We start from the raw sequence: 13,700 nt of genomic DNA, 5'->3' as shown, positions 1-13,700 counted from the left end.
ATGCCGAGGTTCTTACGCGAACATACTCGGTATCCAAGGACTCAAACATCCGTGACCGAAACGGCTGACGAGTTTGCACGAAGAACGCAAGACGAGTGCCTACGTAAGCGAATGGACATGCTTTGCTTGCATTTCTGTCCCCTTCTCTCTATCTCTGAATCGGACGGAGGAGGTTAGGTTGCGGGAACAGCAAAGCGGAGGTGGTTCACAAGGAGGAGAAGGGGATGAAAAACACCTGTTACGGACTTCCGTAAACACGAGGTGTTCTGTTTATTTTCGTACTACGTCGCCTGTTTCGTATTGCATTAGAATCACATACCCGTTTATTGTCACATCACTAGACGGATCGCCTCGCCCTGGGCCCTGATTTGCCGACTGCTGCTTAACAAGATGACGCCACTTTCCGGCCTCTCAATTGCGCGGCCCTTCGTCCTTCGTCATTTTCCATGGAGAAACTACAAATTATAAAATATATTGTCATTTTGTTAAATTAAACATATTAAATTATTAATTTTCAAGTATTCGATTGCTTAAAAATAAAAGCACAACTTTCACTCATATAAATAAAAAAAAAAAAAGTAATACATGAATTTTTAAATAATATAAATATGATTAAAGCAAGTTTGAGAATAAAATCTGCAAAGAAATGTACTTTCTACGATTTTCGTTTATAACTACATTTGACTGGTCTTGTGTGATTTGTACAAAATCAACTTACTATCTTTTTTATCAGAGATACAGGATATATTTTATGATTTTACCTTTCGACTGCCACCGTTTTCGACATTTCGACTGTATAAAGATCACAGATTATGCGAGGCATGAAGTTAGAAATATAAAGCATAGCGACAACGAATAACGAAGCCAAGCGCAAGCGCGAAATTCAAATTTTCAACATTTATATGAAGCGTGTAATATGTGTAATGATGATTAAGAAGCAAAATTATACATCAGATTTTCTAAAAAGAGACAAATTTAAAGATTGCTTAAACAAAATAGTTAAGTAAAATAGTAAAATAGGAAAATCAAATCTATAAGACTCTACATATAAGAGTTGGTTAAAACTAGTGTACCTTGTGTTTTTCTCATATAAAATCTTATATATAAATATATATAAGAACCAAATGTGTAATGTTTTAGCAGTGCTGCTAATTGTAAGATAGTAGAAAAAAAAGTGAGAGAAACCCTTCTTAATTTCGCGTCTCAAAATTAACGTGTTTTCTGATATTTACACGATGTACCAGGTAATAAATGGAGCAAAGTTATCGCCGTATACGACTTGGATTAAAACTCATCCGCTTTGACGCAATTTGCAAGAACTGTTCGCGCGTGTATTTCCTCCTAATTTCTCTCCCTCCGGCGTTCGAGTTCCGCTTTTGACGTCGCAAGACGACTGACGTAAGCGTAATAGAAAAAAACTTTCGAAAGTCGCCATCATTCGGGGGACGGATATGTCGCGTAGAAATACGATGATACAACATGGATACAACGCACCCTTTCGTATCTCGTCCATGGCGCGAGGCTCGATGACGTCACTTGACGTCGCGCGTGCGCGATAGCCGATTGCGTTCAAAAATCTACTCGTCCGGTGAAATGGCGTTCCATTGACCAATCGGGACAAGAGGAGCAAGGATTCGTGATTGGCCAATCGAGCGTTACTCGATCCGACGAGCGGATCTTTGAACGTAACCCAGGTGATGAGCGACGCCGAATGCCGAATACGGCCGAGTAAAGCCGAGACTCGCCGAATGGAACAAGTGTAATGCTTGATAAGACCAGCGATGGACTGTCGCGATAGTGCGTGCGATCGCTTTTGACAGTTCCGTGTTTCGTAACGTGCGGGAATCGAATCGGAATCGCGATCGCGGTGATAAAAATACGATGATCGAGGCTCTAATCCGGGATTTATAGATAGCGAATCTGTGCGTATATCGAAAGACGAGCTGTGCGCGAGGTGTATACGTGAGCGCATCGGTGCTCGCTTACGGCTTACGTGTCCAAGATTCCTCATTCCTGTGTGTGCGTACACAAACACACACGCGCGCACATATACGGCGAGTACAATATCCTTAAATTTCGACCGACTCCGCCCGCCGCCAGCCGCCAGCCGGAGCAAGGACAAAGGACGGTGACGTCGGTGTCGCCCTGTCGCCCTGTCGCCGCGGCAACAAGCAACAACTGCAAGCATCCCTCGACTCTCCTTATCAAAAGCGTGTCTCTCTTCTTCCTATTATCCTTTTCTCTTTCTTTTCCGCGCACTTTATATAGCGCGTCGTGCATCTCGCGTATATAAGCTATATTGCACACGTATAAATCCTCTCTTCCTGTGCTTTGTGCGCAATCTTTCGCTTCCTCTAATTTCCTTTTACATCGTCCTCTCACTCCCTCTAATAAGAAGCTTCATATCGCTTGCTCTAGCAAGTTTCGTATACATATATTGCCTTTTGCATATTATTCACGAGTTAAATACGCGTTGCGTGCAGCACAACGAACGCCTTTTCTCTCTCTCTCTCTCTCTCTCTTTTCCTGTATCCTCCCCTCCTCTCTCGCGTCTGGACGTAGCACTCCGTCTCGCTACTCGCTACTCGCCGCTACAGTGCGAAATATCGTATAGCGAGCGCCCTCTCGCCCCCTCCAGCAGTAGCGGTTCGTCGTCTCCCGTCACCCGTCACCCGTCACCCGTTTCCCGTCGTCGTCTCGGCGAAGAATGGAGGCGATCGCGAAGCACGACTTTACGGCTACCGCCGAGGACGAGCTCAGCTTCCGCAGGAGTCAGGTCCTGAAGGTTGGTACAACTTTAGGCAAACGACCTGACCATCGTCCCATCGTTCGTCACCCATGGCCTGTCTCGGTGGACGAGGCGACGAGACGAGGAGGCGAGCCGCGTCCCGCGTCGCGTCGCAGCGGTCACGGGACTTCTCGTCCGCGATCCCGAAACATCTATCGTTTCTTCCTTCCTTCCTTCCTTCCTTCCTTCCTTCCTTTTCTCTCTCCGCATCGCGTATGCATTTTAGAAGCGAGAAGCTAATTGTTATTGTGTCGCATACCTATACGCTGTCGATCGGTTCTCTCGCCGTGCTGGAAAGCTGTTGCGCCTGCACGCGAGACATTTATATATGTTTACTACCGCTCGAAGCGATAACAATTCTCTTATTGTTTGAAACGATATTGATAGTATTTATCGTAAAATAATACTCTTACTACGTCCATTTCTTTTATAGTCGCACTTTCTTTGCGTCTTGTTTGCGTTTAAAAAGAATACGAGCACAGATATATCGCGTTTTCGAGGGGAAAAAAGGGGAAAAAAATTAGAATAATACGTAGCTAAAGCGAGCAAATGTATTTTAAACTTGATATATTTTTCAATCTGTTGTAAGTAATTTTTAATTTTTCTCTATATGGATGAAAGATAAAATGACAATTGTGCCTGATAGTAGAAGAAAGAACTTTGAAAGAATTTCTTAATTAAGAAAGACTGAAAACTTTCTATATGATAACATTTGTAAAAATTACGACACAAGTATATTATATAAATTATGTATAAGAAAATAGCGATGAGAAAAAAGTCTTGCAAATTTTTTTCCACGAAAAACTCAATGATCTAAAATTGCAAATTTATTTTATATTTTAATTTGTTATACATTCTCGATGATATAATATTATATATATAATATCCAGATATACATATTAAGATCACTAATTTATATATATATATAGAATTTCTCATTAATGAGAAAAGCCGTATTTAATTTTTTAGATTGTTAAACTAGGTTGTTTTTGGTCAATAAATCGTCGATAATAGTTTTGTGATCGACAATCATTGACGACAATTATCGACTCGCGACGAATCGTTGTCAATGATCATTGCTATTCTTACGAGCGATTCGGGTTTTTCCTCTCGTTCGCAAAAATCGTCATTATCGACGATTACTTTCGCCGGTCATTTGTCTGAGCGTCCCAAATTATTTATCGTTATTCTTGTTACGATACGATATAGCGATGATATTTTCCACCCACTCATTCGCTCCCGTTTTTAACGAATTCGCCGCCGTGTCGATTGTAATTGTCTCATCGTCGTCAATGACATTGTCATTGAATGAATCCAATTCCGCGTCGGTTAAATTCCTAATCTCCTTAAAAATCCGCGATAGTATTGTTTCGTTATGTTTCTTCTCTTGTTGACAAATCTCATCAATGATTTGTATAACTTTATGTTTTTCGCGCTTTGTCGTTTCTTTCATAGTAGAGAGCACGTGACAATATATGCAGGAATTGGCAATTTTTTTTAAATGTCGTAGTAATTTCTCGATATTTTTTGCGCTATAAATGGGTAGAAAACTTTTTATGTCCGACATCTGTGCTTTACTGTAATTTTTGTATCACACGAGCAATAATTTATATCGATCTATTCTTTAAATTATGGAGTGGGTAAAAATGCCTGGTATCATTGATAAGGTTTATTCAAGTGCTTTGAACGTGCGATATTCAAGACAGAAATCTATAGCAGCCATTAAAAAAATAATTAACTACTAAAATAAGATAAGATTATATTTTGTAGGACTATGTCTTCACAAAAATATGTTATTTATATAACAGATATAATTAATTTTTTCCTTCTTCATTTGCATATGTAGTTTTTATTTTCTATATTTGCTTTGAAATGTTAATGTAAAAATATTTATGTAGTGTGATGCACACATATATCTTTATAAATGTGTGTATAATAATTAATATTATATTTTTTATATATAATCTCTTTATGTATAATATAATTCCCATGTAAAATACATCTCTCTTTTGTAGATTCTGAATATGGAGGATGACATGAATTGGTATAGAGCTGAATTAGATTCTAGAGAAGGGCTTATACCAAGTAATTATATCGAGATGAAGAGCCATGAGTATGTATTAGGAATATTATGTATGTGTGCATGCTATTAAAATGTATCTGATGTGCAGAAAAAAATTATATATCTAATAAAGCATACAATATCCGTGTAAAATTTTGCTTTTTTTCAAATTTTCTCCTCAACAAAAATATACTTATAGTATTATGTACCTTTTTCACATACAAAAATCGTTTTCTATATATATTTTATATGTGTTTGTTACAGTTGGTACTATGGAAGGATAACCAGAGCAGACGCTGAAAGATTATTATCGAACAAACATGAAGGTGCCTTTCTGATCAGAATCAGTGAAAGCTCTCCTGGTGATTTCTCCCTATCTGTAAAGTGAGTATATTTGTTACGATACATAAGTAATATGTGGTTATATAACTACAATTTATTGTGTCATTATTAAAATTTTTCGATGAAATGGAAAAGTTTGTATTATATAGAACTTATATAAAAGGATGCTACAAATTCTCTACATATAATAATTAATTCTGTTATTAATTATTAAATATATTAAATAAAATAAATAAGTGTTGTTATATCTACAGATGCTCCGATGGTGTGCAGCACTTTAAAGTGTTAAGAGACGCACAGGGCAAGTTCTTTCTATGGGTTGTCAAGTTTAATAGCCTCAATGAACTGGTAGAGTACCATCGCACGGCATCTGTTTCTCGCTCGCAAGACGTTAAGCTGCGTGATATGATTCCAGAGGAGGTAAAAACAAATATTGTTCTTTCTTCAGAACATTTAATTCATAAAAAATATATAAATGTTTCAAGAAAAGTATCTTAATTATTTTAGTGTCACCGCGTAAAACGATTGTGTCATGGCTTTCAGTGTCTGGTGCAAGCGCTCTACGATTTCACGCCACAGGAGCCGGGCGAGTTAGAGTTCCGACGAGGGGACGTAATCACTGTCACAGACCGCACAGATCAACACTGGTGGCACGGAGAGATCGGTAATAGACGGGGATTGTTTCCGTCTACCTATGTTACGCCATACCACTCCTAGGTAAGAAATCAATACATCTTGCTATTATAATATCTACATTATTTCTCTATTTATAAATTTAGATGAAATACAATTTGTGTGAAAATAAAAAAGCGCGACATTGAAAACAAATACGATAATATTATGCAATAAAGAAAAACAGTTTTTTGTTCTTGCATTTTTTTTTCTTATCATTTGATATATTTCTCTTCATATATATGTCTTTCCTTATATGTCTCTCTTAACTAATTATTAATGTAATTTTTCAGGCCTTATACGGCCGAATGCACAGAGGCCGTTATTGGGAACAGCGGCCGTCTTATCCCACCACTATCACTTACAGAATCCGAATCGCTGCGGATTTGATAAACAATATTTTGCAAACCTCACCTATCGAATGGGCCGCTAAAGTGTATTGGTGGTCTCGTCGAAAAGTCTTCTGAGTATAAACACGATTAAAAGTGATCATATATTCCAACATCAAGATGGTATTGCAGAAGAATAGTTATCGCGTTTATTTGGAGGAAGAGAGAAAAAAGAAACAATATACTACATCGAAACGTCCGAGCACGAAGATACAACATCTAGGATCTAAAGACGATTTAAATATTTAAAGATATCCGACGATATCCGAAGATCCAAGGATATATGAATGCGTTTACGAATATCTAGGGATCTAAAGATGCCTAAAAGATGCCTAAGGATCTAAAGATTTAAGCATTTATAAAATTCTAACAAAAAATCTATAATGATCCTTTATCTAAGAGTTATCTAAGTATCTATGTATGTCTCCAAGGATCTAAGGGTCTCTAGAGCGCGATCTCCACCTATGGCGGAGTTGCGTTCGTGAATAATCGCATATGTACATTTTTGTTTTACCTTTTCTTTTTTTTCCTTTTTTTTTTATAAGCCTTCTTTTTGATGATTCTACGTTTTCCTTACTTACGGCGTAAAGCACAAAAGTTCGTAGCATTATTGTGTAATTATTATTATCTTTTATGGTTATTATTATAATTATGACTATTAATGTGTTATGTTACATTTTATTGATAACAATATATTATATTAATTATGGCCGCGTGTGCTTTGTTTACTTGTGCCCAAACGGTACCGATTATAATCCTTCGAATAACAGCGTCGCGAGATAACATGCTATTATACCGGTAGCATTTATCTCGTAACGAGTATAATGAGTGACCAGTCGGTCTGCCCATTTACTACATGCTATAGCGAGTATGCCATTCGAGAGACTTCCTGCTGTCGTATGCTTTTAGCTTTATCAACCGACCGCGATAAATCCTAGAAACGGAAATTCACGTTTCACGATCAATATCTTCATTGCGCTGGTTTTTTAATAACAAATGCTCGACGTTTGTCCCATATAATTAGAGAAATAAAGGCACTAGAATATTTTTAATATTAGAAATTCGAATCTAGTAGGGATTATGTAGTAAAATTTAAATTGGGGAATTTCAAAAGTCTCGATGTTTACAGAACAATCCAAGCACGTCTTGTGACTTAATGTCATACCCTTTTGAATCAAGAGATTCAAATTTGCGACGATTGATTATTTAACTACGTTAGTAGACTGCTGATGAATTACATAAATACAACTTTGACTTAAATTGTGTGCAAATTAAAGAATATTATTAATAAGAAAAAAATAGATAAGAGAAAAAAACAATATAATATAATAATTCAAACATATTTCTTGACCAAATGCAATTAGACTCGAAAAGATCTATGTATCTACTATTAGTAGAACGAATCACCTAATGAATTATATCTAATGTGATTATTTATTAATCGATGAATTAATCAAATTAAAATTGCTCCAAGAAAAAACTCTGCTACCGATATATCCTTACTTTAAAATACACTGTAAAGCATAATACTTTTGGACCAAGCAATGTATAATAATAATAATAATAATAATAATAAATAACAAAACAAATGTTTACCCAAGTCTGGCGATCGTGAATAAATCGTCGCGAGTCGCTTTCTCTTTTGTACGATTGCTGTTTCTATTGCTAATTAACTTAAGCTATATGTCTTAATATCGACTATAAATGTGAGCTGATAAACTGTGCAAGCATTTTACGCATGTAATCGCCGTGCAACATAAGTGCATTAAAATATGAAACTTACAGAGAAGATAAGGGAAAACGCGGCGTATACGTAAATATGAGAATCAATTATTCACTGCTGATTGTATGTTTAACACTTGGTGCCACAGTTTCTTACACATAGCAATAACATGATATAATATAATTGTAGTTATTATTAGCGCGATGATATAACAGAACAGGTAGAAGAGGACGCCATTATAAAATGCTGGTACAATAAATGGCAAATTTCGAACTGCAGTGTTCTTTAATCTATGAAAATTTATTACAATTTGTCTTTGATATACTTTTCCCTCTTTCTTCCCTCAACAAACTAGCCTGTACGATATATATCTCCCTGCAGTTTCCGATGGCCTAATGATCTTGACGACTTGTCCACGCTTCAAACCAAAGTATCGTGCCACTGGATCGCCAGCTTGTATCCGCATCAATTGATTTTCCTTCAGCTTATATCTCGTTAGCAGTTCCTCTTTCTCATCCGGAGTTAAAACAATATGCTCGGGTACCAGTTCATGTTCAGTAATGTTGATCAATAACTCAGATTCCAGGAATTGTTCCAGTATGTACTTTGGTGCCATGTCTACCAACGATTGTTTAGCTGAAGGTGTCATGCCTTGTTGGACTACAATAATTGCTCTGTAATCATCAATAATAATACCTTATAATTTTTTCCATATATTAAGTACAAGTGGAATAACATAATAATAATGTGCATTTATAATGTTCAATTTTAATATTATGCTATCCGATAATATTGAGATTATTTAAAATTAGTCGTCAATAATTAATAATTTCTTAAAAATTGTTAGTTTGATTGAGAAGCTAATACTTCTTCTAGTTTTGAACAAACTAGCAAGATATTATGATAATAACAAACAAATGATATAAATGACAATTATGTGTGACACAATCTATAATGATAATATATAATGACAAAACAGACATAATAATATAAAATGTATTGAAATATGTGTAATAGACCCACCTGTGAATCTTCTCCTCTTGCATACGTTGGCAATAGGTCTTTATAGTTTTGATGCCAATTTTCGGCTCGTCTGGGAAGAAGACGAACAATTGGTCGGTAGGATCGTCATTATGCGCTACAAGAACAATGAGATCGCTCCTAGCCGGTCTCTTCTCGCTCGGCTTATCGCCGAATTGATTTTTAAATTGCTCCAATGTCTGATCCAATTCGTCCTGCGTTACGAGATAACCTCTATCATGACACAATTGCATTACAGTTTTTCTGATGCGCCACAGTTTATATGTCTCATCCTCGTCATCCATATCGGTGCTGAAATTATATATATGAAATAATCTGAGAGATTGGAGATGCAAAAAAAGCAACGTAGAGCTGTAACAAGTACAAATGCAATCGTTCCCACTCACTCTCCGTATCCTGTATCCTGTAAGAAAAGAAGAAAACAAAGAAGAAAACACCGATAATAATTTCAAGATCGTGGATCGTGAGTCGTGGGTCGTGGGATTATCAGATGCATGCGCGTTTACTACTCATAGTACCCATGTACGCAGTGAATTTCGAAGCGTTTGATTGACCAATCGAAGCAAAGAAATCTTTGTCCCTTTCGTCTTGATTGGTTATTCGAATGATTCGTACATAGAACGTCAAACAGAATGCACTCTAATTCGACTTTAGGTATATGGTATTTTCACGGCGCGACGAAAATGTCATTTAATCTTCACCTTTGTGAATTCACCATGAAGGCTATGATGCGCCGTCCAGTTTGGAGTGAACGGTTGCCTAGGTACCGTAAATGAACGAGTGTGCTTGACGTAAACAAAACTGATTTGTCAGCGGCTGAGACTGTGTATCTTCAACTTTGGATTTGTTATCCGACGACCAATTTCACGTGAGATGACATCGCTCGATTTACGACAGCAGAAGCTGGAACAGCAGGTGTGACTTAAGCACGATAACGTTAACCGCAAGTCTTTTACCTTCAACACGCAAACTTTGTCTCCGAGCATGTAACCCTGTTTCTCATACGATATAGCGCGACCCATTTAATTTTCAAAAATGTTACGAGAAGAATCAATTTATGGAAAATCTACCCAAGTAATTTACTGTTGGCGACGTATAATTATATGCACAAGCAATTGGAAGCAATGAAATCTAAGTTAAACTTTAAATAACTGCTCTATGAATAATTAACGAACGCTCGAAAGCTTGGATAATAATAGCTAATATTCTCAAGTAGCCTTGAATTCCTCTTCTCTATATGCAGACTAAAATCTACATAGATCTTATATGTCATATAGTAGTTATTTGTTATATTTAAAAAAATGTATATTTATATTATACATATTTGTGCATAACACACGCTGGGAATATATTTTAAAATTAAGTAGATCACGCAAGAATGAAGTTTGTGAATACCATCAAACTGAACTTATATATTTAAACAATAATCTTTTGAGTCAAAATATTAATTTTTCATTTGTTATTTTTATATTGGCAAATTATGCTGTATCATAATATATTTATATCTTGTATGTCAATATAGAGACAATTAATTGCACAAAAGATGAAACAGAAAAGGCAAACTGGTGCTAGTGGAATGGTGCAGGCATCTAATGTATCCAGTGCACAACTTAGAAGTCATTCAAATAGATGGATGAATCCAAACAAGGAACTTCATGGTAACATAATATAAAAATAAAATGATTTTATAATTATTAACGAATAAAATGATTACAATTAATGGTTATCATAAATGCAATTTGGAATGTCAAAATTATCTTTAGTAAAGATATTGTAATATGTTTACAGCATACGATGGTCCATTACAATATACTATGTCTCAAGCGAATGCAGATGTAGGACCATATGCAGAGAGAAAAACTAGTGAAGGGACAATTAATGGTAAGTTATATTAAAAATTATTTAAAAATATATTAAATACATATATGATTATTATCGTATTGTAATGGCTTATAAACGCTATAATATCGCAGAAGCTATGTTAAATTGTTCTAATCAGATCATCAAATCAAAACATATATGTCTTCAATATATGTAGTGAAAAAGAAGGGTCGGTGGTGTACAGTTATCTACATACAAAGACACAATACATTGACACCATATGGTGCATAAGACAAGAGTGGGGACGGAATTAAACGAAGATGCTCCCACTCTGCTCTTATGGGGCAATTGATCAAATTTTAACCGATTTAAATCGAACCGCTTATCGGAACAAAAATGAAAAATTACACGAAAACGCGATTAATTCGCGACATACTAAACCGACGCACTAATTAAACTAATGTGTTTAAGCACATATATAATATATATCTTAATATACTAATATATATCAGCAGTGGTCAACGAAAGAAGTCTATACGAAAGTTTTCAAAATGTTGATTGTGCCGACGAGGAATCATCACCCATAGATCTGCATTCACCTTCAGAGTCTCTATCACGTTCCTCGCCACTTCGAGTGGCACCATCGGAAGGAACTAATACTCTTATTAATAGAGATAATAATTCTTCTGTACGTATTATTATAATTTTTTTTTTTTTCATACATAATCATATATATGAGTATAAGACTAAAAATGAAAAAGATTGTATTGAAATAATTGCTTTTTGTGCCTCTGATTTTCTAGAGTCCAGAATTGGAAGGAAATGTTGAAGGTAACATTGAACAATTCGTGTTACAACCGGCGAATAAGAAAATGTATTACAAATGTCGAATAACTCGCGATCGGAAAGGAATGGATCGTGGTCTTTATCCGACCTACTTTTTACATCTAGAACGTGATTATGGAAAGAAGGTACATTTATTCATTTGTTCATTTCGATCTTCCATATATCAATTGTATATTTGTAGATCTTTTTATTGGCTGGTCGAAAAAGGAAAAAAAGCACAACGAGCAATTACTTAATCTCAACCGATCCTACGGATCTTTCGAGAGGAGGAGAGTCTTATGTAGGTAAACTTCGATCAAATCTTTTGGGAACGCAATTCACAATTTATGACAACGGATACTCGCTAATGAAAGATGACAAACGCGATGAGCGTTTCAATCCGCGGCAAGAATTAGCCGCGGTAGTGTACGATACGAACGTTCTAGGTTTTAAAGGGCCACGTAAAATGACAGTCATCATACCAGGTATGACGCCCGATCAAAAGCGAGTGGAGATATGCCCGCGGGACGAATCAGAAACTTTGCTTGGTAATTATAGTTTTAATATTAAAATAATGTATGCAGAAAACATATAATAAAAAATTAAAGCAAATGAAATGTATTCTAGAACTATATGCCAAATTGCAAAAATATCTAATGAAACAAAATAATATTATATGCTTTCTGCTTATATTGTAGCTCAAAAATATGTGGTTTTATAATTAAAATTACGAATAGAAAATTATTTAATTATATATTATTACAACATATTGTATAATTTTTTTCAACTTTCAGAACGTTGGAAATCGAAACATATGGACAATTTAATAGAATTACATAATAAGACACCTGTATGGAACGACGAGTCACAATCCTATGTGCTTAACTTCCATGGGCGAGTAACTCAGGCATCCGTAAAAAATTTTCAAGTGGTTCACGATAGTGACGGTGAGCAAAGCGAAATTTAACGTTTTCTGTATTTTAATTTCTCTGAAATTTTAATTATATCAATTTATTTGGAAATATCACACAATATATAAAATTATATGCTGATGATATATTGCGCGTATGATTATCATTGTTATGGGTTTTAATTAATTTCAGTGGAATATGTTGTGATGCAATTTGGACGTGTTGCAGAGGATGTTTTTACAATGGATTATAGATTTCCTCTTTGTACAGTCCAGGCATTTGCCATCGCTCTGAGTAGTTTCGACAGTAAATTAGCGTGCGAATAAAAGAGCGCGGTCATGTCATCGATCAAATGTAAACAATCAGTTAAGTATATATACTTGCCTGCACGAGTTACTATAGCATTCTAAATCGTTAGCTTTTTAATGGACAATCAGTAGATTACCAGTAAGTACCAATCTATAGTATCGAATGGTACCAGAATATGATATCGAACCGTTTTATAAAAACTCGATTATATGATTAAATGTGAAATACGAATCACTGTAAATGTGTGTTCACTTTTCGTATTTCGTGTAGCAAACCTATTTCTACAGAAAATGTATAATGTGAGATGATTGCTACATTGTTCGTGATATAAAAATGTTGAATTTTTCATAAATAATTCGATAATGCTGACATTACATTTCAAGTGTTGCACATTGCATTGTGATCATCATTTTCATTTTCTCTTTCAAATTAATTACCGACATAAAATTATTGCTGTTTGTAAAAATCCATGTGAATCTCTTGGCCAGTGATTTAGAAACTTAACACAGTACATCTTTATATTAAATATTTGACATATTCTTATGAATAGCGATTTATGCACAGGGTGTTTGTAAATGATAAGCCATAAATATATGATTTTACAGTGCCTTGGCATGATATTCATTGTGCATTTAAAGGATTATATCATATTATCGATTGTGTGTGTGTGTGATAAAAAAAAGATTGTGAAATGGCAAAATTATTTACAAAATATATGTTTAAATATTTTTATTTCATTATCAATATTGCAAAATATTAATTACAAAATTAATGAATATCACGAAAAATTCGTAACTCTTTTATATATATATATATA

General features: G+C 35.2%; 3 protein-coding genes and 1 long non-coding RNA gene across 9 annotated transcripts in view; 2 read left to right on the top strand and 2 right to left on the bottom strand.

Annotated features, from left to right (window-relative positions):
• The window catches only part of LOC115236312, a 10,388-nt gene extending 9,896 nt beyond the window's left edge, over positions 1 to 492 (bottom strand). For both annotated transcript variants that reach the window (XR_003884167.1, XR_003884168.1), the window contains exon 1: positions 320 to 492. This is a non-coding gene — a long non-coding RNA (uncharacterized LOC115236312). The remainder of the gene's footprint in view (positions 1 to 319) is intronic.
• Positions 493 to 1,746: 1,254 nt separating this feature from the next.
• LOC115236298 (protein enhancer of sevenless 2B) lies at positions 1,747 to 8,245 on the top strand. 2 transcript variants are annotated; one of them, XM_029808652.1, is made up of 6 exons: positions 1,747 to 2,785; positions 4,804 to 4,901; positions 5,115 to 5,234; positions 5,447 to 5,612; positions 5,700 to 5,909; positions 6,158 to 8,245. In XM_029808652.1, exons 1-5 carry the CDS (start codon positions 2,708 to 2,710, stop codon positions 5,907 to 5,909), a joined length of 672 nt encoding a protein of 223 aa, XP_029664512.1. In that variant the 5' UTR covers positions 1,747 to 2,707; the 3' UTR covers positions 6,158 to 8,245. The 2 variants fall into 2 exon arrangements, with proteins under 2 accessions (XP_029664512.1, XP_029664513.1); XM_029808653.1 differs by having other exon boundaries at positions 1,751 to 2,785; positions 5,736 to 5,909.
• LOC115236299 (DNA-directed RNA polymerases I, II, and III subunit RPABC1) lies at positions 8,243 to 9,537 on the bottom strand. 3 transcript variants are annotated; one of them, XM_029808655.1, is made up of 3 exons: positions 9,404 to 9,537; positions 9,000 to 9,308; positions 8,243 to 8,650 (listed from the first exon to the last, which is right to left on the bottom strand). In XM_029808655.1, the coding sequence occupies exons 2-3, from the start codon at positions 9,299 to 9,301 to the stop codon at positions 8,320 to 8,322; spliced, it is 633 nt and encodes a 210-aa protein (XP_029664515.1). In that variant the 5' UTR covers positions 9,302 to 9,308; positions 9,404 to 9,537; the 3' UTR covers positions 8,243 to 8,319. The 3 variants fall into 3 exon arrangements, with proteins under 3 accessions (XP_029664515.1, XP_029664516.1, XP_029664517.1); XM_029808656.1 differs by having other exon boundaries at positions 9,000 to 9,332; positions 9,404 to 9,502; XM_029808657.1 differs by lacking the exon at positions 9,404 to 9,537 and adding an exon at positions 9,382 to 9,400.
• A 98-nt stretch (positions 9,538 to 9,635) lies between these two features.
• On the top strand, positions 9,636 to 13,591 carry LOC115236297 (protein king tubby). 2 transcript variants are annotated; one of them, XM_029808651.1, is made up of 8 exons: positions 9,636 to 9,932; positions 10,540 to 10,675; positions 10,806 to 10,898; positions 11,354 to 11,526; positions 11,642 to 11,809; positions 11,866 to 12,211; positions 12,458 to 12,610; positions 12,767 to 13,591. In XM_029808651.1, the coding sequence occupies exons 1-8, from the start codon at positions 9,891 to 9,893 to the stop codon at positions 12,898 to 12,900; spliced, it is 1,245 nt and encodes a 414-aa protein (XP_029664511.1). In that variant the 5' UTR covers positions 9,636 to 9,890; the 3' UTR covers positions 12,901 to 13,591. The 2 variants fall into 2 exon arrangements, with proteins under 2 accessions (XP_029664511.1, XP_029664510.1); XM_029808650.1 differs by having other exon boundaries at positions 11,351 to 11,526.
• The last annotated feature ends 109 nt before the right edge of the window (positions 13,592 to 13,700 follow it).

Source organism: Formica exsecta, unplaced genomic scaffold (assembly GCF_003651465.1).
Source record: "Formica exsecta isolate Colony F162 unplaced genomic scaffold, ASM365146v1 scaffold247, whole genome shotgun sequence".
NCBI lineage: Eukaryota > Metazoa > Arthropoda > Insecta > Hymenoptera > Formicidae > Formica > Formica exsecta.
Note: the sequence above shows the minus strand (reverse complement) of the source record. Positions and strands in the feature narration are given on the sequence as shown.

Excerpts from the sequence above, each read along its gene's own strand:
- LOC115236299 (XM_029808655.1), bottom strand. The coding sequence starts at position 9,301 with ATGGATGACGAGGATGAGACATATAAACTGTGGCGCATCAGAAAAACT. Across the intron at positions 8,651-8,999 it reads CAAGAGGAGAAGATTCACAG|AGCAATTATTGTAGTCCAAC; the intron begins GTGGGTCTATTA and ends TGATGATTACAG.
- LOC115236297 (XM_029808650.1), top strand. The coding sequence starts at position 9,891 with ATGACATCGCTCGATTTACGACAGCAGAAGCTGGAACAGCAG. Across the intron at positions 10,899-11,350 it reads TAGTGAAGGGACAATTAATG|CAGTGGTCAACGAAAGAAGT; the intron begins GTAAGTTATATT and ends AATATATATCAG. Across the intron at positions 11,527-11,641 it reads ATAGAGATAATAATTCTTCT|AGTCCAGAATTGGAAGGAAA; the intron begins GTACGTATTATT and ends CTGATTTTCTAG.
- LOC115236298 (XM_029808652.1), top strand. The coding sequence starts at position 2,708 with ATGGAGGCGATCGCGAAGCACGACTTTACGGCTACCGCCGAGGACGAG. Across the intron at positions 5,235-5,446 it reads GATTTCTCCCTATCTGTAAA|ATGCTCCGATGGTGTGCAGC; the intron begins GTGAGTATATTT and ends TTATATCTACAG. Across the intron at positions 5,613-5,699 it reads GTGATATGATTCCAGAGGAG|TGTCACCGCGTAAAACGATT; the intron begins GTAAAAACAAAT and ends TAATTATTTTAG.